Here is a 23,519-nt window from a genome sequence, read left to right on the forward strand (position 1 = left end):
GTGTATAAAGAAAATACATCTTTGTCTGAATGTTTCATCTTTTATTACAAGCTTTAGAAGTGTAGCAGTAATGTAAACTAGAAGCTTTGTAAAATCTAGTAATTTTGGAAACAAGTGGCCAGAGGTGAGGTCTTAGAATTGAACTAGGCGTGGAGGTTCCTCTGCATAGAAATCAGTTCAATTCAGTTGCTCAGTCGTGTCAGACTCTTTGCAACCCCATGGACTGTACAGCACGCCAGGCTTCCCTATCCTTCACTATCTCCTAGAGTTTGCTCAAACTCATGTCCATTGAGTCAGTGATATCATCCAACCATCTCATCCTCTGTCATTCTCTTCTCCTTCTGCCCTCAATCTTTCCCAGCTTCACGGTCTTTTCCAGTGAGTCAGCTCTTTGTGACAGGGGACCAAAGTATTGGAGTTTCAGCTTCAGCATCAGTCTTTCCAGTGAACATTCAGGACTGATTTCCTTTAGGATTGACTGGTGTGATCTTCTTATAGTCCCATGGACTCGCAAGCGTCTTCTCCAACACCACAGTTCAAAAGCATCAATTCTTTGGCACATAGCCTTCTTCATGGTCCAACTCTCATATCCCTACATGACTAATGGAAAAACCATAGCTTTGATTAGACAGACCTTTGTTGACAAAATGATATCTCTACTTTTTAATATGCTGTCTAGGTTTGTCATCTCTTTCTTCCAGGGAGCAAGCATCTTTTAATTTCATGGCTTCAGTCACTGTCCACAGTGATTTTGGAACCCAAGAAAATAAAGTCCATCATTGTTCCCATTTTTTCCTGCATAGAGATGTGAAGAACATATTGGAGTCAAAGGTGACTTGTAGGGTTTGGACTTCATCTAGTGAGGAGATGGTGATGCCATTTATTGAAGTATTAATTTGGATGTTAATTGTCAGGGTGTGTACCTGATAACCAGATTTGTAGGGGTGGATGAGAGCATCATCTGGTAAGTGAGTAATATGAGAAGAACGCTAGGACCACTGATAAATTATAATTTTAAAAGTAAAAAAAAAAAGATGATGAATCCCAGCAAAGAAAACTGAGAAAGGAACAAGGCAGTATCATGGAATCCAAGGAAAATTAGAGTTTCTAGTAAGGTGAAGAACAGCTCTGAGAGCCACTGAGAAGCTAAATGAAGAGAACCGAGGAGTGTCAGGTGAAGTTATTGACATGGAGGTTACTGGTGACCTTGGTCAGAGCAGTCCCAGTGGACAGTAGAGTAGCGTGTTCTTTCACATTGTTCTCTGAAATGTGCTATCAGCCTTCCTTTACCTCACTTACCAAGATGGGGCTGTATTTTCAGCTTCTAGGACAGATTCTTCATTATTAGACCTTTATGTCCTGGAAAATTCCGTCAGGAGAATGAGGCTGTGTGAATTTAAAGACAGCTTTAGAATTGTTACCATCAGTCACTTTGAGATAGAATTTCAGTTTTTCTATTTACTGTGCTTCTTTGAGTGGGCTGTAAAGCCTGAATCATCTTGTCAAATCATGTTCATTGATGGGAAAGCCACTTTAAAAATGTCACTGAGTAATACCACTAATCAACACAGGGAACATTTTGAATGAATGGAATGCCATTGTAATTGTTATTAATTTTAATTCTTTTCTAATAGTGGTAGGCACTTATGCTTAGTATAAACTGCAGAAATTAAATCATGAATAATTGGGAGTTATCAAGAATTCGGAGGTTTTTAATGGATAAGTATTTCAGATACAATAATATTTTTAAAGCATTTTTGGTATGCTATCAGTACCAAATTATTGACTAAGATTGAGGTATTTGTTTTTCATAAGAGTAGAAATTTTATTTAAAATTATTTTTAAAATTACTTATTTTCTTGGTAAAGGCGTAACTGGCTTGTATGATATAAATGTGTATTTTAAGTTAGGACTTAAAACTAGATGAGTCAAAGAGATGGTAAACAGCATTTGTTAGGAGGAAGTAGGTGAACTATGGTGGAATGGGGTGGGTAAGAAGTATGTCACATTGCTGCGTCTATTTTCCTGACCCTCTGTGGTGTGCTCCCACCCTGGCACCCTGAGCTTTGTATAGTGACAGAGTATGACTGTCTTGCTCACCTAGTATTCCTAGTGCCTGGTGGCCTAAGGTCATTCAGTATTGGTAGATGAAGGGAAGTCCAGAAGATTGCTCTTTAGAAGCCCTGGGACTGAAATTTTAACGTAGCTGCAGAATGAGTCCTGTATCTAGTCTAAGGATCTATTTGCATGACTTTTAGGGATGTCAGGGAAACAGCCTTGTTCTGTGTTGCTGTGCTGAATTTAGGAGTGAACTTTGATGGGTCTGTGTTAATCTGAGGAGTCTGAGAAAGTTAAATGAGGACTTCCTTCTTGACTGAGCATACCATACTGTAGTGGGTTTGTTTTTTGATCTCATTCTTCCATGAGTGTATGGTGCTGTATCACATGTTTTCTGTGCAATATTCAGACCACCGAAATGGGGGGGGAAAGCCCCTAATTTCAGTTAAACAGTTGTCAAGTAATTGTCCTGAGTGTTTTATAGTATGAAAAGTTTAATACTCATAATAACAGTATGAAGTTGGTGGTGGTCTTTTTTCTTCGGCCATGCTGTGAGGCATGTGGGATCTTAGTTCCCCGACTAGGGGTCAAACCCACGCCCTCTGACGTGGAAGCACAGAGTCTTAACCACTGGACCGCCAGGGAAGTCCCTGAGGTTGGTGCTATTCTTACTGTCATTTTACGGATTAGGTAACTGAGATGCAGAGAAGTGAAGTAACTTGCCCAAGGTCAGTAGCTAGCAAGTGGTAGAGTCACTATGTAAACTCAGGCATCTGGCAGTGGAGTGCCTGCTCTTAACCCCTGCGCTATCCCAGCCCACATGAGATGGGCCTTTGTACACTTCCAGAATAGTCTATGTACACAACTACTTTGAGGGGTTTTTTTTTTTTTTTTTTGTATGTAAGATTGGTTTTGGAGGAGGGTTAGTTGAATTTCTAGAAAGTTTGGTGTGACCTTTACTTAACTAGACTTATCCACAGCTTCGACCAGTGAGGCGCTTTTTGGGAGACTTAGAAGTCCCTATATCTACATCAGTCACTGGAGAATGTTGCTGATTCTTTGCTTTGCACCTGAGTGACCTCAACTTCCTTTTGTATCTGTCTTCCTATAATCCTTATTTTGATTTACCGCATCTTATCGCTCAGGTAATCTCAACATTGACACTTGTCAGATAGTGTTTCTGCAGTCTCCGTTTAAGGTCATATATTTAATTCCCTTTCATCTTGAATTCCTGTATAAAGAAATAGAAACGGGAGAGGGGGGAATGTGCACTACTGAGATAAAGGAAAATTAGCCATCAGTTGCCAAGCTAATGGTTCCCCCATCTTTTCCCCCAGCACCATGACCAAATTTAAGTAAATCCCTAAATGAACTCAAAATCCTTGAGTTCAGAGTTCACCAGGCTATTGCTAATGTCATTTTGTATGTCCAGTTTTTATCCTCTATATTATGATTGTGGAAAAATGTTCATAGATACTTTGCATCATTCCTTTTATCCATCTTTTGATACTGACTTGTATGTATAAGTGACAGAAATGGTATGGACCTAACAGAAGCAGAAGATATTAAGAAGAGGTGGCAAGAATACACAGAAAAACTATACAAAAAAGATCTTCACGACCCAGATAATCACGATGGTGTGATCAGTCACCTAGAGCCAGACATCCTGGAATAAGAAGTGGGCCTTAGGAAGCATCACTACAAACAAAGCTAGTGGAGGTGATGGAATTCCAGTTGAGCTATTTCAAATCCTGAAAGATGATGCTGTGAAAGTGCTGCACTCAACATGTCAGCAAATTTGGAAAACTCAACAGTGGCCACAGGACTGGAAAAGGTCAGTTTTCAATCCAATCCCAAAGAAAGGCAATGCCAAAGAATGCTCGAACTACTGCACAATTGCACTCATCTCACATGCTAGCAAAGTAATGCTCAAAGTTCTCCAAGCCAGACTTCAACAGTACATGAACCGTGAACTTCCAGATGTTCAAGCTGGTTTTAGAAAAGGCAGAGGAACCAGATTTCAAATTGCCAACATCCGTTGGATCATCGAAAAAGCAAGAGAGTTCCAGAAAAACATCTACTTTTGCTTTATTGACTATGCCAGAGCCTTTGACTGGGTGGATCACAACAAACTGTGGAAAATTCTTAAAGAGATGGGACTACCAGACCACCTGACCTGTCTCTTGAGAAATCTGTATGCAGGTCAGGAAGCAACAGTTAGAACTGGACATGGAACAATAGACTGGTTCCAAATAGGAAAAGGAGTACATCAAGGCTGTATATTGTCACCCTGCTTATTTAACTTACATGCAGAGTACATCATGAGAAACGCTGGGCTGGATGAAGCACAAGCTGGAATCAAGATAGCCAGGAGAAATATCAGTAACCTCAGATATGCAGATGACACCACCCTTATGGCAGAAAGTGAAGAGAACTAAAGAGCCTCTTGATGAAAGTGAAAGAGGAGAGTGAAAAAGTTGGCTTAAAGCTCAACATTCAGAAAACTAAGATCATGGCATCCGGTCCCATCACTTCATGGCAAATAGATGGGGAAAGAGTGGAAACAGTGAGAGACTTTATTTTGAGGGGCTCCAAAATCACTGCAAATGATGACTGCAGCCATGAAATTAAAAGATGCTTGCTCCTTGGAAGAAAAGATATGACCAACCTAGACAACATATTAAAAAGCAGAGACATTACTTTGCCAACAAAGGTCCGTCTAGTCAAAGCTGTGGTTTTTTCAGTAGTCATGTATGGATGTGAGAATTGGACTATAAAGAAAGCTGAGTGCCTAAGAATTGATGCTTTTGAACTGTGGTGTTGGAGAAGACTCATGACTTCCCTTGGACTGCAAGGAGATCCAACCAGTACATCCTAAAGGAAATCAGTCCTGAATATTCATTGGGAGGACTGATGGCTGAAGCTGAAACTCCAATACTTTGGCCATCTGATGCGAAGAGCTGACTCATTTGAAAAGACCCTGATGCTGGGAAAGATTGAAGGTGAGAAGAGAAGGGGATGACAGAGGATGAGATGGTTGGATGGCATCATGGACTCAATGGACACGGGTTTAGGTAAACTCCAGGAGTTGGTGATGGACAAGAAGGCCTGGCATGCCGCAGTCCATGGGGTTGCAAAGAGTCAGACACAACTGAGCGACTGAAGTGAACTATACGTATATTCAGTTGTTTATTTGATCCCTCCCTTTGGATGTTTTAAGGGCACCTCAGAGTAACATAGCATAAACCAAACTTTTTCTCAGTGGCCAAGTCATAATCTCTAAGTTCTTCCTTCCTTCTGCCTCCCAAATCTAATCTTTCATCTTCTGCATCTTAACTTGGTTTTCAAATCTATCATTCTCGTAAAATCCCTCCTACCATTATCCAAGGTGGGTTACCATTATATCTTACCTGAATTATTGCATTCTCTCTCCTATCTGGATCCTTATCTCCAACTTGACCCACTTCCAACTATTACCAGAATGATGATTCTAAAGTCACTTTCTTTCTTATAATCATAGAATACTTGTTTATTATCTCTATAATAAAGCCCAAAGTGTTTTTTTTTTTTTAACATGGTCTAGAAAATCTTCTTGAACTGGTCCTTACCTGCCTTTTCCGATGCATCTTACACATTCTTCACTCCTTGTGGATCCCTCCTTACATTCTTCCATTCAGCCATACTGAACAACTTCCATTTCTCAAACATCGTTGTTCTCTGTGTTTTCTGAACCTTCAAATGGGACACTTTTCCTGCCTCTCACCCCACTAACTTCTGTGCATCCCTCGGTTCTCAGCTTTCACATCATTAGGTAACTTTCCTTGACTCATCTTGGTCCAGATTAGATGCCCATGCCTCGTGTTCGTGTAACACCATGCTCTGTCTCTTTGTAGCACGCACTATGCTTGATTGCAGTTTCTCGTTTTATCGTTTCGCTGTCCTCTGGACTAAACTCTGTGATGACGTAGACTGTCTTTGTCACCCTTCTCTTTGCAGGATGCAGCCAGCGCTTCACAATGCTTAATTCATATTTGTTAAAAGTATGGATGACAGGTGACATTTTACATTTGACTCAGAGAAGTAAGTTCAGTGAACAGTGAATCTCTCTGAAGGCCCATATTTTATACTCTGACCCAAGAAACCTGACTAAAATGACTTTAAAAGTCAACTGAAATGGTTTTCAATTTTCAACTTACCTTAACTGGCATTGCAAAGTCAGATAAGGCATATACTCTTCATAGAAAGGCATACTTGTCTACCTGGGAGATAAATTGGGAGATTTTTATGTGTAAGTTGCATAGATTGTTCATGTTATGCTATTAATATCAGTGATTCCTGAGTCTATTACTTTTTAAAGGAAATTGAACAAATCATCACTTCTAACCTATACATTTGCTCTTCCTCTTCCGATATTTGTCTTGATTGAGAACAGATCTATCCTGGCTGGCCCTCAGGACAGAAACCTGGAAATTATTCTAGCCTCTCTTTTCACCCTTGTTCCTCAAAATCGTCTCATCACCACTTGCTGCCTGTTATCTTCTAACAGATCTGTACTTTCTCTTTGTTTTTAATTCCTTAAGCCTCTCATGTAGACTTCTAAAATATCCTCCTCTGCCCCTTGCTACCTTTTAATCTACCTCAAAAATAATCTTTATAAAATACAAGTTTGGCCCATGTATTTTTTTCTGGTTTAGGCCCTTCACAAGGTAAACTCTCAAGCTCTTTGTATGGTACACAAAAATCATCATGCTTTTGCCTCTGCATTATTCTGCAGTTTAATCTTTTTCCATTGTTCCCCATCTTATATGTCACAAGCCAGTAATAACTGAATCCTTATAGTTGCCTAAAATCACCATACTGTTTCAAGTCACTGTGCCTTTGTGTAGAATGCTTTCATCTCTTTCTGGAAGCAGATCCTGACTTCCTTTGCATTCCTCAGCCAAGAAGTAGAATTAATCATTATCCCCATACTTGAAGCATTTACTTACATTGTATTATAGTCTATTAATTAATTGACTTACATAGTGTTCTATTAAACTCTGAACTTGTAGAAGTTAGGAACACTAGTTTTGTCTATTTTTTTTTTTTGAAATGCTTCACACAACGTGCATTAGTTTCCTAGGGCTGCCTAGCAAAGAACCACAAACTGGTTGGCATTAAAAAAACAGACATTTATTGTCCCACAATTCTGGAGGCTAGAAGTCCCAATCCGTGATGTTGGCAGGACCACGTTTCTTTTGAAAACTGCAGGGAATCTTTCTTTCCTCTTCCAGCTTCTTTCTGGGGGTTTGCTGGCAGTTTTTGGTATTCCTTGGCTTGCTGCTGTCTAACACCAATCTCTGCCTTCATTGTCACATGGCTTTCTCCATATGTGTCTGTCTTCTTATAAGGACCCCAGTCATGTCAGATTAGGGGCCTACCCTACCTCTCTATGACCTCATCGAAACTTAACTGTCTACATCTGCAATGACCCTATCTCCAAGTAAGATAATTCTGAGGTAGTGGGAGTTAGGATTAAAATATGTATTTGGAGGGGGTACAACTTACTCCAGTGTTTAGCTTATAATAAGCATTCAGTAGATATGTACTGAATTGACATATAAATGAAATACATGTTATACATTCATGGTATATAATTAAAATATTCTTAGTGTGATTTTCAAAACTACTATGTACAAAGTATCTTTTAGATTTATCTGTTTCCAAAAATTACATAATAGTTACATGGTACTTGGACATTTGAAAATTAATAAATATACTATATTAAAAGTAAAAGCAAGTATTATATTTTCTGAATTCTTTATTTTTAAGTCCACTTTTAATGTCTGTACTAATTTATATAATTTACATATTAATGTTTTTGAAACAATAGATGTATTTTAAATTTGGAAAGCACATTGTAGGCCTCAATAGCAGTAAATACCCTGTCTATATCCTTTACTCTGTTCTTTTAAGTTGGACCTCCTTTCTGCATACTATTGTACATTAATGTTGTAGCTGTTTTCTTCAGATTTTTTTTGGTAAAATCTCTGTTGTTTGAGTAGTTTTCCATATTTAACATATATAATAAATTGTATCCTTTAATGGGAATATGGAGAAATTAAGCTTATGTGATCTACTTCTTAGGTTCTAAGAGTCCTAGTTAGTGGGCAAATAAAATAGAAAGCTATGTTATCCTCAGTAAGTAAGAAAACACAGAGTAACCTTATTTCTGTTTTTTGTTTTTTAAAGAGCCAGTACTTCCCATTTTTTGTTTTAGTTTCTTTTATTTCTGGGTTTTTAAATCACTGATTTGTTAGTTTAGTGAGACATCATCAGAGCTTTTTAGACTATACCCAAGTTTACTTCGCATTGAATGTTACTCGGGAACTCCTGAAAGAAGTAGCTATGTTAAGTGTGTTTAAGTTTAATGGATCTCTTCTCCATCCCTGCTAAATCCTCATAGTTACATTCCATTAACAATTGATGTAGTAAAATTCATTAGAATTATTTTATGGCTAGTGCTTTTTGCATCCGAAGAAACTTTTGCCTACTCCAAGTTTGCAAAGATAGTCTATGATTTCTTCTCAGAGTTTCCTAATTTTAGATTTTAGATTTAGATCTCTGATCCATTTTGAGTTGATTTTTATGTGTAGTGTAACTGAAGGTTGATTTTTTTAAAAAATGGATATCCAGTTGATCCAACACCATTTGTTGGAAAGATTTTCCTTTCCTATTGAATTATCTTTACAGTTTTGTCAAAAATCAATTGACCAAATATGTGTGGGTCTGTTTTTAGATACTTACTGTGTTCCATTGATGTATGTGTCTGTTCTTTTGTCAATACCCCCATGATCTTGATTACTGAGCTGGAAATCATTTTAAGTCTTGAAATCAGGTAGAGTGAGTCTTCCAACTTTATTCTTATTTTAGAATTTTGCTTATTCTAAGTTATTTGTATTTCCATGTAAATTTTAGAATCAACTTGTCATTTTCTACTTGAGATGTCAGGTTGAATTTTCAGTGGGATTCCATTGAGTATATAGATCAGTTCAGGATTGAATTGATCCTGAATTGAATCGTGAATTGATTGGTCTTGAATTGATCCTAGGAATATTGAATCCTCCCAATCTACAAATATGGTATATACCTCTATTTATTTAGGTCATGTTTAATTTCTCTCAGTAGCGTTTTGTAGTTTTCAGTATAGAAGTCTTGGATTTATTCCTAGGTATTTAATATATTGGCTTTCCAGGTAGCTCACTAGTAAAGAATCCGCCTGCAACACAGGAGACTCAGATTCAGTCCCTGGGCTGGGAAGATCCCCCGGAGAAGGAAATGGCAGCCTACTCCAGTATTCTTGCCTGAGAAATTCCATGGATGGAGACTACAGTTAATGGAGACTACAGTTAATGGAGTTGCACGAGTTGGACTTACTATTGACTTAGCAACTAAACTACCACCACATTTAATGGCATTAAAATAACAAATCCTTTGAAAGGTTCACTACCTCATAAAGAGAAACTGCAACAACTGTGGAGCGATTGTTTTAACCAAAGTCAGGTGAAAGCCAACTAGATATTCACAGTATTTGACTGGTAGCTCACTTTGTCAGGCTTTGGAAAAGTGACATAATTTTTTATACTTTTTTTTCTACAAAAAGTTTGTTCAAACTTTTGAAAAAAATATTTTCATGAATCTTCTTTATACCTAGTGCTGGTTTAAGTTATTTTTTTATCATAATGTTAGTTAAATATGTTTATACATGAAATGCATGCTTATAGTTCTGATAAAGCTATAAATCAGAAAAGATATACAAATTCAACTAAGTAAAACTGGAAAACCAACATAGGCTCAAATTAACAACATTAATGTGCTAGAGGACAAGACTTGAGATCGTATTTTTCTACTCTTATATTGCTGGAAGCAGTATAGTACATTAATTAAGAGCACGGGCTCAAGAGCTAAGACTGAAGTTCAAATTTTGGCTCTACCATTCTTTTTCCCAAGATGATAAGTTACCTAACTTATTAGGATTTTTGATAGAATTATTGACATATCAAGTCCTAGAGTAGTGCCTGGCAATCAATAATTGCTCAATAAATGTTAACTATAACAGTAGTTTTATATTGTCATTCTGAAACCTAATGATTAATGTTAGGTTTGATGGTAGCAAGTCTGATTCTGTGTTTAATATGTTTCTGATTTTGGCTTTAACAATATGAATACTAATGCATAGAATGTCTGCTTACCTAAGTTAACATACACTGTGGTGATCATAACTTTATAGCTTTGCTAATTTAGGATAATCAGATCTCATACTTAACTTACACTCTGCTAGGCAGCCCTCCTTGAGTTTCAATTTTTAATGAGATGTCCCATAATCTGTAACACTGAGTGTCTAATCCAATCATCACCCATATAAGATATGGGAAAATCTTTCCTGAAGTTATTTTGAATTCTTGAAAATACAGAAAAAGCATTATTTTTCAGCATAGAGCTTGTCATCAAACTGCTGAAGGAAATCAGTATATTCTAGAAACTATAGTTCATCCTTGAACTGCTTCTGGGTTAATCTGTATATAATTTATAGTAGGTGCTCAATATCTATGGTTCCTCAACAACCATGGTTTCAATCAACCATTGACTATGTAGTACCATAGTACTACTTACTATTGAAAAATATCAGTGTATAGGTACACCTGCACAGTTCAAATCCACATTGTTCGAAAACTAGCTTTACTTACTCTCAGTAGTTTGAAAATACCTATCAAGCCTTATTATCGATTCTCTTTTGTATAAACTTAGAATATATTGTAGTATATTGATAGCTGTTCCTTGTCAGCTTAGACTCAGTTCATGTAAGTACCTTAAATATTAGCTAATTATGTTCTCATAACTACCGGTTAACATTGGTTGCCTGGTTGAATTATATTAATAGTAATACTGGAAAAATATTTTCATTTTATGGTACTTAAGGAAAGTTTAAGAGCCTCTTCATGAGATTGCAAGTGAGTTTCAGAATGTAATAAAAATGACTTATTATTACTACCTGTTGTTCTTAAAGTTGATGATTATTATAGAATTAAGTGGCTAAGCTTTTAATAAAATATAAAGTTTTATCCACTTTGCCTTTTAATTATAATTTTTTTCTGGCTGTGGATCTTTAGCAAACATACTATTTTACTTCTGTATAGTAACTTTTACCTGGACAATAAGTACTTTTGACTTCCTCAGGCATATACAGTTTTGTATTTTGATTCTGCCACATTTTTACAGTTTGAACTGTTATCATTTAAATACTGTGCCATAATGTGTATGATTTTTTCCTATGAGCATATATCATTTACTTCTTTTCTCATTAGTCTGTGACATTTAAAGAGGTATATTACTTCACCATCACATATGCCATTTCATTTCAGTTCAGTCGCTCAGTCATATCCAACCCTTTGCGACCCCATGGACTGCAGCACACCAGGCATCCCTGTCCATCACCAACTCCTGGAGCTTGCTCAAACTCAACATGCATCGAGTCAATGATGCCATCCAGCCTTCTTATCCTCTGTCATCCCCTTCTCCTCCTGCCTTCAATCTTTCTCAGCATCAGAGTCTTTTTCTAATGAGCCAGGTCTTTGCATCAGGTGACCAAAGTGTTAGAGTTTCAGCATCAGTCCTTCCAATATGCCATTTTCCTGATGTCGAATCATAATACTTTTCATTTGGCAATTATTAATGCAGAAAAATAGTTTTATATTTATATCTGGTAAAAAAGAATACATCATGAACAGGTTTCCCAACAAATTGAAAGTTGAGTGATGTCACTTTTGGTGATTATGGACACTAATGTGAGTATAGGTACAAAGGCAAAGCAGAACTAAAATTACAAGGCAATACTTAGATATAAGATTTAGATGATTCATAATATACTTATATTAATTGTATTTAATATGATAAAAATGAAAACAGTTAACATTATGACATAAAAGTATAGCCCTCCCAAGGTTCATTTGTTGAATCCAGTCTGAGAAACAATTGTCCTGGAGTATAGTGCAAAGAAAATGAAGGATTCTGCTGTAAGGTTTCCAAAACCAGAGATGAATGTATTCTTTTTGTGTGTTAGTAGTTGAGTTCAGCTTTGTATAATCAAATACTCAGTGTCAGTGACTTAAGCTAGATCAGGGTTTAATCTTTCCCCTTATGTAACAAGGAATCTTAGGCAGTTCAGAGCTGATGCAGCAGCTCCATCATATCACCAAGCTCCTCTGGCTATTCTTTCCCATCCTTAAGTCCTTATTTCCTGCTCCTAAGATGACCTCTGGAGGCCCAGCCATCATGTCCTTGTTCCCAGCAGGAAGAAAGGAAAGGACAAAGGGAGAAAGGCAAAAACCAGACAAGTCTGTGTTTCTGAGGGCTTTGGCAGAAGTCCCACCCAGTGACTTCTGTTTGCGTATCATTGGCTAGAACTGTGTCATGATATTTTCCATATCAAAGGAAGCTGGGAAATATGTTTTAGGTGAGCATATTGCTGCCCCAACAGACTGGGACTCTGTAATAAATAAGAGAGAAGGGATACTGGGTAGGCAAATAGAAGTCTCTGCCACACTAACTAAGCAGGTATGTTAAGAAAGCTCAAGAAACAAATACCAATGCCTTCCCTAGTCTTTCTCTTTTATCTGCATTTCTACTTTAAAGTTATATGAAAGGAATATAAATGAAATAAGATCCTAAATTGCTAGATCATGAAAGAAGCATAAAGATAGTCCTGCCATTTTAGACTTAGAGATAATTAGTGAATTATTAGAGGCCAAAAACATGAGTTCCAGAATGAAAATTTGAAGTTCTTGACTCCCACACCAGTCCCTGTTCTTTTGATTTGTTGTGTCTGCGTTCAAATGCTCAGTTGTGTCTGACTCTTTGCGACCCTGTGGACTGTAGCCCGACAGGCTCCCCTGTCCAAGGGATTCTCCCGGCAAGAACACCAGAGTGGTTGCCGTTTCCTCCTCCAGGGGATCTTCCCAGTTTGTGCTGCTTCATAAAATCTGGTTGTTCATGTATTACTCTCCTACATACACAAGACAGCTGTGTTTCTGTTTACACCCGTGGGGAGAAAATCCTCTTATCCCTTAAATGATTACAATAAAAGTCATAGGGAATTTCATGTTTCTTATTTGAGGGTCTTATATGTTCATTTTGTTAGTGTGGATGGTGTTTCCAGTATTTACATATTTATTCATTCACTCTTCATTTTATATATTCAACATCTACAATAGATTATGAGATCTCAAGCACACCGTATCTTATTAGTTTCTGTATCCCTAAGTAGGTCCTCATTGATGAATGAAAAATTGTGTCGTAGTCCCTGTCCTCAGGTAATCCTCAGGCAAGTCTGGGAGATGGATGAGAAAGTCAGTGATAATGGTACAGTAAAGGCCAAGTGCTGGAGTCCCACTCCAGCTAGTCCAGGAGTCCCCAAGGGATGAACAGCGTCGGCGAAAGGAAAAGAAAGGAGACAGAGAGTTTTTGATGGCCAAAAGACCATTGGCCCAAGGACCATTGGCCCAAAGACCATAATCTTTATTGCTTTAGTCTCTATTTATATAGCACATGTTCTTTTACATAATGATTCTTACAATATTTTTCCATTCAGATCAACATCCCCTGATTCTAAGATGTGTTAAAAGTTTTTTCCTAATCCTATGTCACATTTTGGTTACATGTTTATCCCAAAACCTATTTTTATTCTATAAATCATATTATTCCATCTACTTATTCTGTACAGCCTGCTACTACAGTGAATACAATGTCTTGCTTCAGTGAATAAGTACAATAGTGGTGTCTAAGGGCAAAAGTTTCTCGTAGTACAGCCATTGTCAGCGGTGGTTTGTTTACCATCTACCCACATACCACAAGACTATTTCTGGCAGGGGCAAGTCTTTTGCAGTTTACCTAGAAACTGTTTACAATACAATTCATGTATTTCTTTTCCGTTTATGCTGAGATTCTGAGGGGAAAAGGCAATTGGCTTAGTTTCTGTAATTTTCCCTGATACATGACCGAAGTTTTCCAGTCATCAATAACAATCTCCTCGTGAGGCCAGGTCACAATAGGCTTAGGGCTTGTTTTCCAAATGATCATGGCCTTATTCCCTGGCTGAATGTTAGGGGCCCACCAGTCAGGGGCCTCAGTAGGTTTAATCATTTTTGAAGTGTTTCTCTGGAGCAAGGGATCCTTTTTCTTTTTCCTGGACTCTCATGACCTCATCATGGAAGCCCCTACAACTCCAGCCATCAAAGAATGAAACAGAGTTAGCCACAACAAAAGCATAGAAACAGGAAGGAGGGAAGGTTCCGATCCTGGAGAGAAACCGCTTTGCAGTTTCTTCTTGATTGGTGCCGTGACTTTGTCATCCGGCAATAGTTCCAGAACGGCTCCCAACAGCCAAATTCTTTGAGATGATGAAAGTACAGGAAGAGAATCTAAAATCTCTGAGGCGCAAAGAGTATCTAGAATGACTCGACAGAAGGTGGTCCTGAGGTCATGCCTGAATGGGTTTTCCAGGTAAAGAAAGAGGAAGGCTGCATATCAAGGCAAAGAAAGTTTTTAGTGGCCCAGGGACAGTGAGAAACTGTTTAGGGAGGAGGAGACCATAAGAAATGCGAGAGAAGGCCATAGTAGAAAGGAGGGAGGTTGACTGTGGCCATGGCTGTGTTAGAGAGGCTGTAGCGTACATGTTATGAAACATGTTAAAGGGTTTGAATTTGCCAAACTCTGCTGATGGTGTGCCATGGAGGCAGGGCAGAGAATAGAGGCTCAAATGCACCCTTTCACATGGTCACATGGCATTGCAGTTGGACCGTGGCACCTTAGTACAAAACCTGCTACCAGTGAGGTGCCTCTTGTCACTCACAGCTGCAGATGACCAGGGAACACACATCAAGATCCTTGTTCCTTCTTGCTAGTTCTTCCCAGGGTCTTCCTTTTGACAGAGCCTTGTTAGACGTTTCTAATCACACACGGATTCCATCTGTACCTTTTTTCACTTTTTTTGCCCGTTATGTTGTCCTTACTCTTACCCAGTCAAGGACCCATAACAAGTATTCTTTTTGACCTCTGTCCAATAAAGAATGATTTATATCTATTTGGTAGTTGGTTATATACCATTTTGTGTGTATAGGAACCTAAGATGGTAAAATATACCAGATGAAACTTTTTACCTCTGAATTGTGAGATAAAGGCAGTGTTTCAGGAATTTCAGACAGCAAGAAGATGGGAAGCCTGCTCCTAAGACTTGGTTAGGATCTGGCACCCGGCCTACCCATCCTTGCTTCTGGTCTGCAGCCTGTCTGCACCCCATCCCAGCAGGGGCCTCTAGTGGCTCTCCTTTAAGTCTGTTTTCCCTTCTCTGTTAAAAGATTTTTCTTCCCCACGTCCCACATTTAGCCCCACATTTTCTTCACGGACTCCCAGTAATGTCATTTGTTTTCTGGGGAAAACAGCCAGACTTCCCTTCTCTCACATCCATCCTAGAATGGATCAGAGCCTTTGTTGACTCTTCCTCTAGTAGTGAAGTTTATGGTGGCAGAAGGTGAAATTGGAAGTTCATCCTCCTGGTTAACTGAACCTGTCTCTTTGTAACTTTGAAAGTAAAACGTGCTATGAAAAAGTTCACCTCTTTTTTATTGGGTTTTTTTTTTCACTTTTTTTTCTTATGTAGACATTATATTGGTAACAATGAAGGAAATAACAGAAAATTTTCAAATCCCACAGCCAGGAACCATAAACTGTTTTTACTTTTTCCCTACATTCTCTTCCAGTCTCTGCCCATATACATGATATTAACTATGACTTTTATTGTGTGCCACCTAATCATAGTCAAGGAAATTGAAGTGATTGAGATCTGAGAATATATTGGGTAATAATGGCTTCTTATTTTGATTATTTCCTTTTAGGAAAGACACTGCTGATCCTGTAACATGGAGGATTGCCTTCATACCTCATCTGAGAATCTATCCAAATTGGTCAGCTGGGCCCACAGCCATGGGACCATTTGCAGCCTCATTCCAAACCTGAAACATTTACTTTCAGAAGGTTCCCATGGGAACCTGACAGCAATGTGGGGCTGTAGTGCAGGCCATGCTTATCACTGGCCACTGACAGCTACGTGCAGAGCTGGCTCCCAAGAAAGGGTCTGTTTTCAGGATAACAGAAGTTTTAACTCTGATAGTCCCAGTATAATTGGAGTGCCCTCTGAGACTCAAACTAGTCCCGTTGAAAGGTACCCTGGGAGACCAGTGAAAACGAAGCTAGACTGTAATCGGACCAGAGACTCTTGTGACTTCTCTTATTGCAGTGAGCCCTCTGAACTGGATGAAGCTGTTGAAGAGTATGAAGATGAAAACACTCTGTTTGACATGGTTTGTGAGTCTTCTGTTACGGATGAAGATAGCGACTTTGAACCCCAACCGCAGAGGCCTCAAAGCATTGCACGAAAAAGGCCTGGAATAGTCCCATCTTCTCTCCATTCGAGCTCTCAGACTCAAATGATTGATGAATGCAGCAGTGATGTCATCATTAAGAAGATCAAACAAGAGATTCCTGAAGATTACTATATTGTGGCGAATGCGGAGCTGACTGGAGGGGTAGATGGACCAGCCCTGTCACTGACACAGATGGCAAAACCCAAGCCTCAGACTCATGCTGGCCCCTCCTTAGGGTCTGCTAAGCTGATTTCCCACGGCACATCCGCCATCAGCACAGAGCTGGACCCACACGGCATGTCCGCATCCCCCTCTGTGATGTCTAGACCGATCGTCCAGAAGACCACCAGGGTATCTCTGGCTTCACCTAACAGAGGACCCCCTGGTGCCCACGGCACCAGCCAGCATGTGGCCATGCAAATGCCCGTGAGCACATCCCATCCTAACAAACAGATCAGCATCCCTTTGTCTGCCCTGCAGCTGCCGGGACAGGATGAACAAGTTGCTTCGGAAGAGTTCCTGTCCCATCTGCCCAGCCAGGTCTCCTCCTGTGAGGTGGCCCTTTCTCCCTCAGTTAACACAGAGCCAGAAGTGAGCTCCAGTCAGCAGCAGCCCCCAGTCGCTCCAACCATAACCACTGAGGCCACGGCACAGTGCATACCAGGTATGGCGCGTGAGGTGACAGAGTCCCTCGTTCACGTACATCAGAGAATTGTGCGCCGTCAGCACTCCTAAAACCATTGGCCCAATTTGCTAGAATTTGGGCCTTTGTTATTCTCAGAAAGATAGGAATAATGAAATATAATACATTGACATAAAAAGGAAATTCATCATCCAGTCGGTGTACCTCAGGGCTGAGAGGACAGCTGTAGGATTGTGTGGTTGATATCACATGGCTAGATTTAAGGTTTGTATCTGATCTGAAGCTGAATTTTTATATAGTAAAATGATTTTTGAAAGCTTGCTCTCCTATCAGTATCAAGGTATTTGGTTACAGTTTTGAAGCCAAAATGATGTTGGGTTAGGCATATAATGAAAATAAACCGAATATTTTTTTTCCCAGTATTATTTATTGGAACCAATTTAGCACTTTATTCATTTTAGTGGTGTGGCAATTTAAGACAGGGTTTTTTTTTTTTAATAAACAAACCCCAGATATATCTGGAAGGACTAGTTTATCTTTTTTCTCAAAATATATAATAATCAGATAACTTGCATTTCTGAAATACATGGATCTAACTAGAATGGATTGAGAGGAGAAGAAAGTAGTTACATGAGGCCCCTGTCTGTAATTCTAACATTCTAAACGTTCTGTAATTCTAGCATTCAGTATTTATGTAATCTGAGCTGTTGTTATATAGAGGGGGTCATGCTTTTGGGTTCATGATTCAAATCTGATAGGCCAGAAGCAGAAACATGGAAGCAGTGAACAGACATGCAGAGTACTATGTAGAAAGCAGACATTCGTGGCACATTTTGGTTTCATTCTAGTTCTTCTCATAAAGTCATGTATTTTAGGAAAAGCTTCTGGAAGCCTGAGATATCTGTGCTTTTACCCTCTAACTTCCTGAAATGACATTGCTTTGCAAACATGCTTTTCCCCATTTTAGTGTCAGCCTTAAGATTCCAAAAGGAAATCTTCAATTTATGATTTCCAAATACAATCTTGATATTAATAATAAAACATACAATGAAAATACTCATATCTGATTCAGAATTGGGGTTTTCAGTTTATTCATTTTTCTTTCTTTTTAAAAGAACAGCTTTATTGAGATAAAATTCATGTACCTTAAGATAACTCTTTTAAAAGTTTACAATTTCATGTTTTTTGATATATTCAGAGTTGTGTAACTGTCTCCACTATCTAATTTTGGAATATTTTCATCATCCCAGAAAGAAACCCCATACCCATTAGCAGTCATTTTTTCCCCTTCTCACAGCCCCTGTCAACTGCTAATCTACTTCTGTCTCTATAGATCTGCCTGTTGTGCACATTTCATATAAATGGATTCTTATTTTATGGCCTTTTGTGACAGCCTTCTTGTACTTAGCATAATTTTTTTAAGGTTAATCCATGTGATAGTGTCTATCAGCATTATTTTCCATTTCATTATCAAATAATATTTCATTGTATGGATAGACCACATTTTGTTTTTCCTTTATCAGCTGATGGGCACTTAAGTTGTTTCCATATTTTGGCTGTGGTAAATATTGCTGCTAATGTCATTTATGTACATGTTTTTGTGTGGACATACGTTTTCATTTCTGTTGGGCAGCTGTCTAGAAGTGGAATCTCTGGGTCATATGATAACTCTATGTTTAACTTTTTGAGGAGCTGCCAAACTGTGTTCCAAAGCATCTTCACCATTTTACAGTCTCACCAACAATTTTACATGATTCCTGTTTCTCCATATGCTCACCAACACTTGTTTTCCATTTAAAAAAAAAATTATCCTGCTGGGAGTGTGAAGTGGTATCTTGTTATGGTTTTAATTTGTATATCTTCTTTTGAGAAAAATCCATTCAGATCCTTTGCCCATTTTCTAGTTATGTTGCCATATTATTGGTTAGTTGTAAGTGTTCTCTGTGAAGTCTAGCTTTAAGTCTTTTATTAAATATACATTTTGTAAATATTGTCTCCCATTCCTTGGGCTGTCTTTCCCTTGTCCTTCCTTTCTTGTTTTACTTCAGTCACTTAATCACAAAATGGTCGTTGACTTAATCTTCACATCATTAGACACAACATTGTCTTTATTAGGCTGGTGAAAGTTTTTTCTAAGAAATCTGATTCTTGATATCTATAGGATATAAGTGGTGCCTTTTCACTTAAATAGTTGTGAATCTGGTTTATTTGTCCCCCTCCCCTTTTTTGTGTGTGAAATAGACAGCCTGACAACAGTTTCTACATTCTGATTTATGTTTGAGGGTAGAATTCAGAAATGTGTCTTACAAAGTGGTCCAGTATTACAAAACAGCTTAGTAAAACTGCCGTTTGTGTTGTATATCCTAATAATTTAACCATGCAAAAAACAAGTTGCAAGATTTCCTTGCATCTGTCTAGTAGATATTAGTCCACTGTACATGTATAGTAAATTAGAAATTAAAGCTTGAACTAACTGTAATAGGAATTTCCTAAGGAGTGATTCTGATGTTTTGATCCATTGTTCCATGAAGGATGTTATATTGTTAGGATGTTATTGGGTTTAGAGAAACACTTTCTGAACTGGAAGCATCAATGAGACAAATAAAAATGTGATTGATACTTTTCTTCAATGAGAGATATATAAAGTTAACTTACAGTTTACCTTTGTTCTGTGGTAAATTGTAAGCACAAACTATGTTCTATGCTCTTAAAAGTTTTATTTATTTATCAGTATTTGTGATTTTTGCATATTTATAATAAAATGAAGTGAAGTGCAAGATGCTCAATCGTGTCCAACTCTTTGTGACCCCATGGACTGTAACCTGCCAGGGTCCTCTGTCCATGGAATTCTCCAGGCCAGAATACTGGAGTGGGTAGCCATTCCCTTCTCCAGGAGATCATATCGAACCCAGGTCCTCCCTCATTGCAGGTGAATTTTTTACCATCTGAGCCACCAGGGAAGCCCTGATAGTAATAGAATAAATTTATTTGAAACATAGATTTTTTAAAAAAGAAATTCAGAATCCAGCACATCCAAATATATATGGATGAATACGTGCAGATGGACTGTAAGCACTTAAGATGTAAAGCATGCTTAGGACTAAGCAAGGAAAGGTTCTGAAAGAACTAGCTGAAAGCAACATTGGGTACTTTTTAAATGGATGTTATGTACGCTTAAGTATTTATCAGATCATTGTAGAAATACTGTGTTATCTTTGAATAATATTTTTAAAATAAATAATTTGACAAATGACTATTGAGTCAGCCAGAAACAAAAAGAAACTGTCCATTTTGTTGAGTTTTACTGATACCATTTAAATTCTATTTCCTGGGAGTACGCTGGTGGTCCAGTGGTTTGGACTCAGCACTTTCACTGCCATGGCCCTTAGTTCAGTCCATGGTCATAGAACTAAGATCCCATAGGCTACAGCATGCCCCTCCTCAAAAAAAAAAAAAAATCCTTTTTGCTATTGGAAAGCCATTCTTATTTCTATTCAGAACTAAACTCACAAAGTTATAAAATATTAACAAGGTATGGATAAAATTACTAATTTTAATGTTAGCTCTTGTTATAAAGCTCAACTCAAATCTCAGCAGTCATGCGTGAAAAGGACATCCATTGTTAGAAGAATTATTGACTATCTCCAAGTGGTTTGAATTCTATTAATTTTTGAGATTTTTATGTAAATTTGGAGCATTGGTCATAAATTTAAATTTCTATTGCATTATAAGTTGAGTTTTTAATGTGTTTATTTCTTAAATATATGTATATGCACACAACTTCCTTTATGATTCTATGCAGGAACTCTCCCTTTTTCTATTGAAGTTTAGTTGATTTACAGTGTTGTGCCAATCTCTGCTATACAGCAAAGTGACTTAGTTATACACATACATACATTCTTTTTTTATATTCTTTTCCATCATCTTTTATCACAGGATATTGAATATAGTTCTCTGTGCTACACAGTAGGACCTTGTTATTTATCCATTCCAAATGTAATCGTTTCCTCTGTTTGTGTGCTGAGTCGCTCAGTCGAGTCTAACTCTTTGCAACTCCATGGACTGTAGCCTTCCAGGCTCCTCTGTCCATGGAATTCTCCAGGCAGTAATACTGGAGTGGGTTGCCATGCCCTCCTCCAGGGTATCCTCCCAACCCAGGGATTGAACCCAGGTTTCCTGCATTGCAGGCTGATTCTTTACCATCTGAACCACCAGGGAAGCCCTGTCAACCCCAGTTTCCCAGTCTAACCCTCTTCCTCCCTCCTTCCCCCTTGGCAGCCACAAGTCTGCTCTCTATGTCCACGAATCTGTTTCTGTTTTGTAGGTAGGTTCATTTGTGCCATATTTTAGATTCCACATATAAATGATATCATATGGTATGTCTTTCTCTTTCTAAATTCACTTAGTATGATAATCGCTAGTTGCATCTATGTGTGTGTGATAGTTACTCAGTTGTGTTCAACTCTTTGTGACTCTATGGACTGTAGCCTGCCAGGCTCCTCTGTCCATGGGATTTCCTAGGCCAGAGTACTGGAGTGGGTTGCCACTCCCTTCTACAGGTGATCTTCGTAACTCAGGGACTGAACCCTGGTCTCCTGTATTGCAGGCAGATTCTTTACCGTCTGAGCCACCAGGCTGCAAACAGCATTATCTCATTCTTTTTTATGACTGAGTAGTACAACAAATCTGGAAAACTCAGCAGTGGCCACAGGACTGGAAGAGGTCTGTTTTCATTCCAATCCCAAAGAAAGGCAATGCCAAAGAATGTTCAAACTACCACACAATTGTACTCATCTCACACACTAGCAAAGTAATGCTCAAAATTCTCCAAGCCAGGCTTCAACAGTATGTGAAACATGAACTTCCAGATGTTCAAGCTGGGTTTAGAAAAGGCAGAGGAACCAGAGATCAAATTGCCGACATCTGCTGGATCATCGAAAAAGCAAGAGAGTTCCAGAAAAACATCTACTTTTGCTTTATTGACTACGCAAAAGCCTTTGACTGTGTATATCACAACAAACTGTGGAAAATTCTGAAAGAGATGGGAATACCAGACCATCTGACCTGTCTCTTGAGAAACCTGTATTCAGGTCAGGCAGCAACAGTTAGAACTGGACATGGAACAACAGACTGGTTCCAAATAGGAAAAGGAGTATGTCAAGGCTGTATATTGTCACCCTGCTTATTTAACTTATATGCAGAGTACATCATGAGAAACGCTGGGCTGGAAGAAACACAAGCTGGAATCGAGATTGCCAGGAGAAATATCAATAACCTCAGATATGCAGATGACACCACCCTTATGGCAGAAAGTGAAAAAGAACTAAAGAGCCTCTTGATGAAAGTGAAAGAGGAGAGTGAAAAAGTTGGCTTAAAACTCAGCATTCAGAAAACTAAGATCATGGCATCCAGTCCCATCACTTCATGGCAAATACATGGGGAAAAAAATGGAAACAGTGACAGACTTTATCTTTTGGGGCTCCAAAATCACTGCAGATGGTGACTGCAGCCATGAAATTAAAACCCACTTGCTCCTTGGATTTGATTTAGGTCATACCTGAATGGTCTAGTGGTTTTCCCTACTTTCTTTAATTTCAGTCTGAATTTGGCAATAAGGAGTTCATGATCTGAGCCACATTCAGCTCCCGGTCTTATTTTTGCTGACTGTATAGTGCTTCTCTATCTTTGGCTGCAAAGAATATAATCAATCTGATTTCGATGTTGACCATCTGGTGATGTCCATGTGTAGAGTCTTCTCTTGTGTTGTTGGAAGGGGGTGTTTGCTATGACCAGTGCATTCTTTTGGCAAAACTCTATTAGCCTTTGCCGTGCTTCATTTTGTACTCCAAGGCCAAATTTGCCTATTATTCCAGGTGTTTCTTGACTTCCTACTTTTGCATTCCAATCCCCTATAATGAAAAGGACATCTTTTTTGGGTATTAGTTCTAGAAGGTCTTGTAGCTCTTCACAGAACTGTTCAACTTCAGCTTCTTCAGCGTTACTGTTCAGGGCATAGACTTGAATTACCATGATATTGAATGGTTTGCCTTGGAAATGAACAGAGATCATTCTGTCGTTTCTGAGATCGCATCCAAGTGCTGCATTTTGGACTCTTTTGTTGACTATGATGGCTACTCCATTTCTTCTAAGGGATTCCTGCCCACAGTAGTAGATATAATGGTCAACTGAGTTAAATTCACACATTCCAGTCCATCTTAGATCACTGATTCCTAAGTGATGTTCACTCTTCTCATCTCCTGTTTGACCACTTCCAATTTGCCCTGTACATCATGAGAAACGCTGGGCTGGAGGAAGCACAAGCTGGAATCAAGATTGCCGGGAGAAATATCAATAACCTCAGA

General features: G+C 38.5%; 1 protein-coding gene across 11 annotated transcripts in view; it reads left to right on the top strand.

Moving 5' to 3' along the window:
• KIAA1958 (KIAA1958 ortholog) overlaps positions 1 to 23,519 on the top strand; it is a 168,699-nt gene that overhangs the window by 43,841 nt on the left and 101,339 nt on the right. For 10 of the 11 annotated variants that reach the window (XR_014064547.1, XR_014064517.1, XR_014064515.1 and 7 more), the window contains one exon: positions 15,987 to 17,178. Coding sequence is in view for 6 of the 11 variants with exons in the window: in XM_081527030.1 (XP_081383156.1) it covers positions 16,011 to 17,178 (1,168 nt within the window). In the remaining 5 variants the exon portion in view is untranslated. The remainder of the gene's footprint in view (positions 1 to 15,986; positions 17,179 to 23,519) is intronic. The other variant, XM_081527038.1, reaches the window with a different exon arrangement.

This window comes from Giraffa tippelskirchi, chromosome 1 (genome assembly GCF_054371585.1).
Source record: "Giraffa tippelskirchi isolate mGirTip1 chromosome 1, T2T-mGirTip1v1.2.pri, whole genome shotgun sequence".
Classification (NCBI taxonomy): domain Eukaryota; kingdom Metazoa; phylum Chordata; class Mammalia; order Artiodactyla; family Giraffidae; genus Giraffa; species Giraffa tippelskirchi.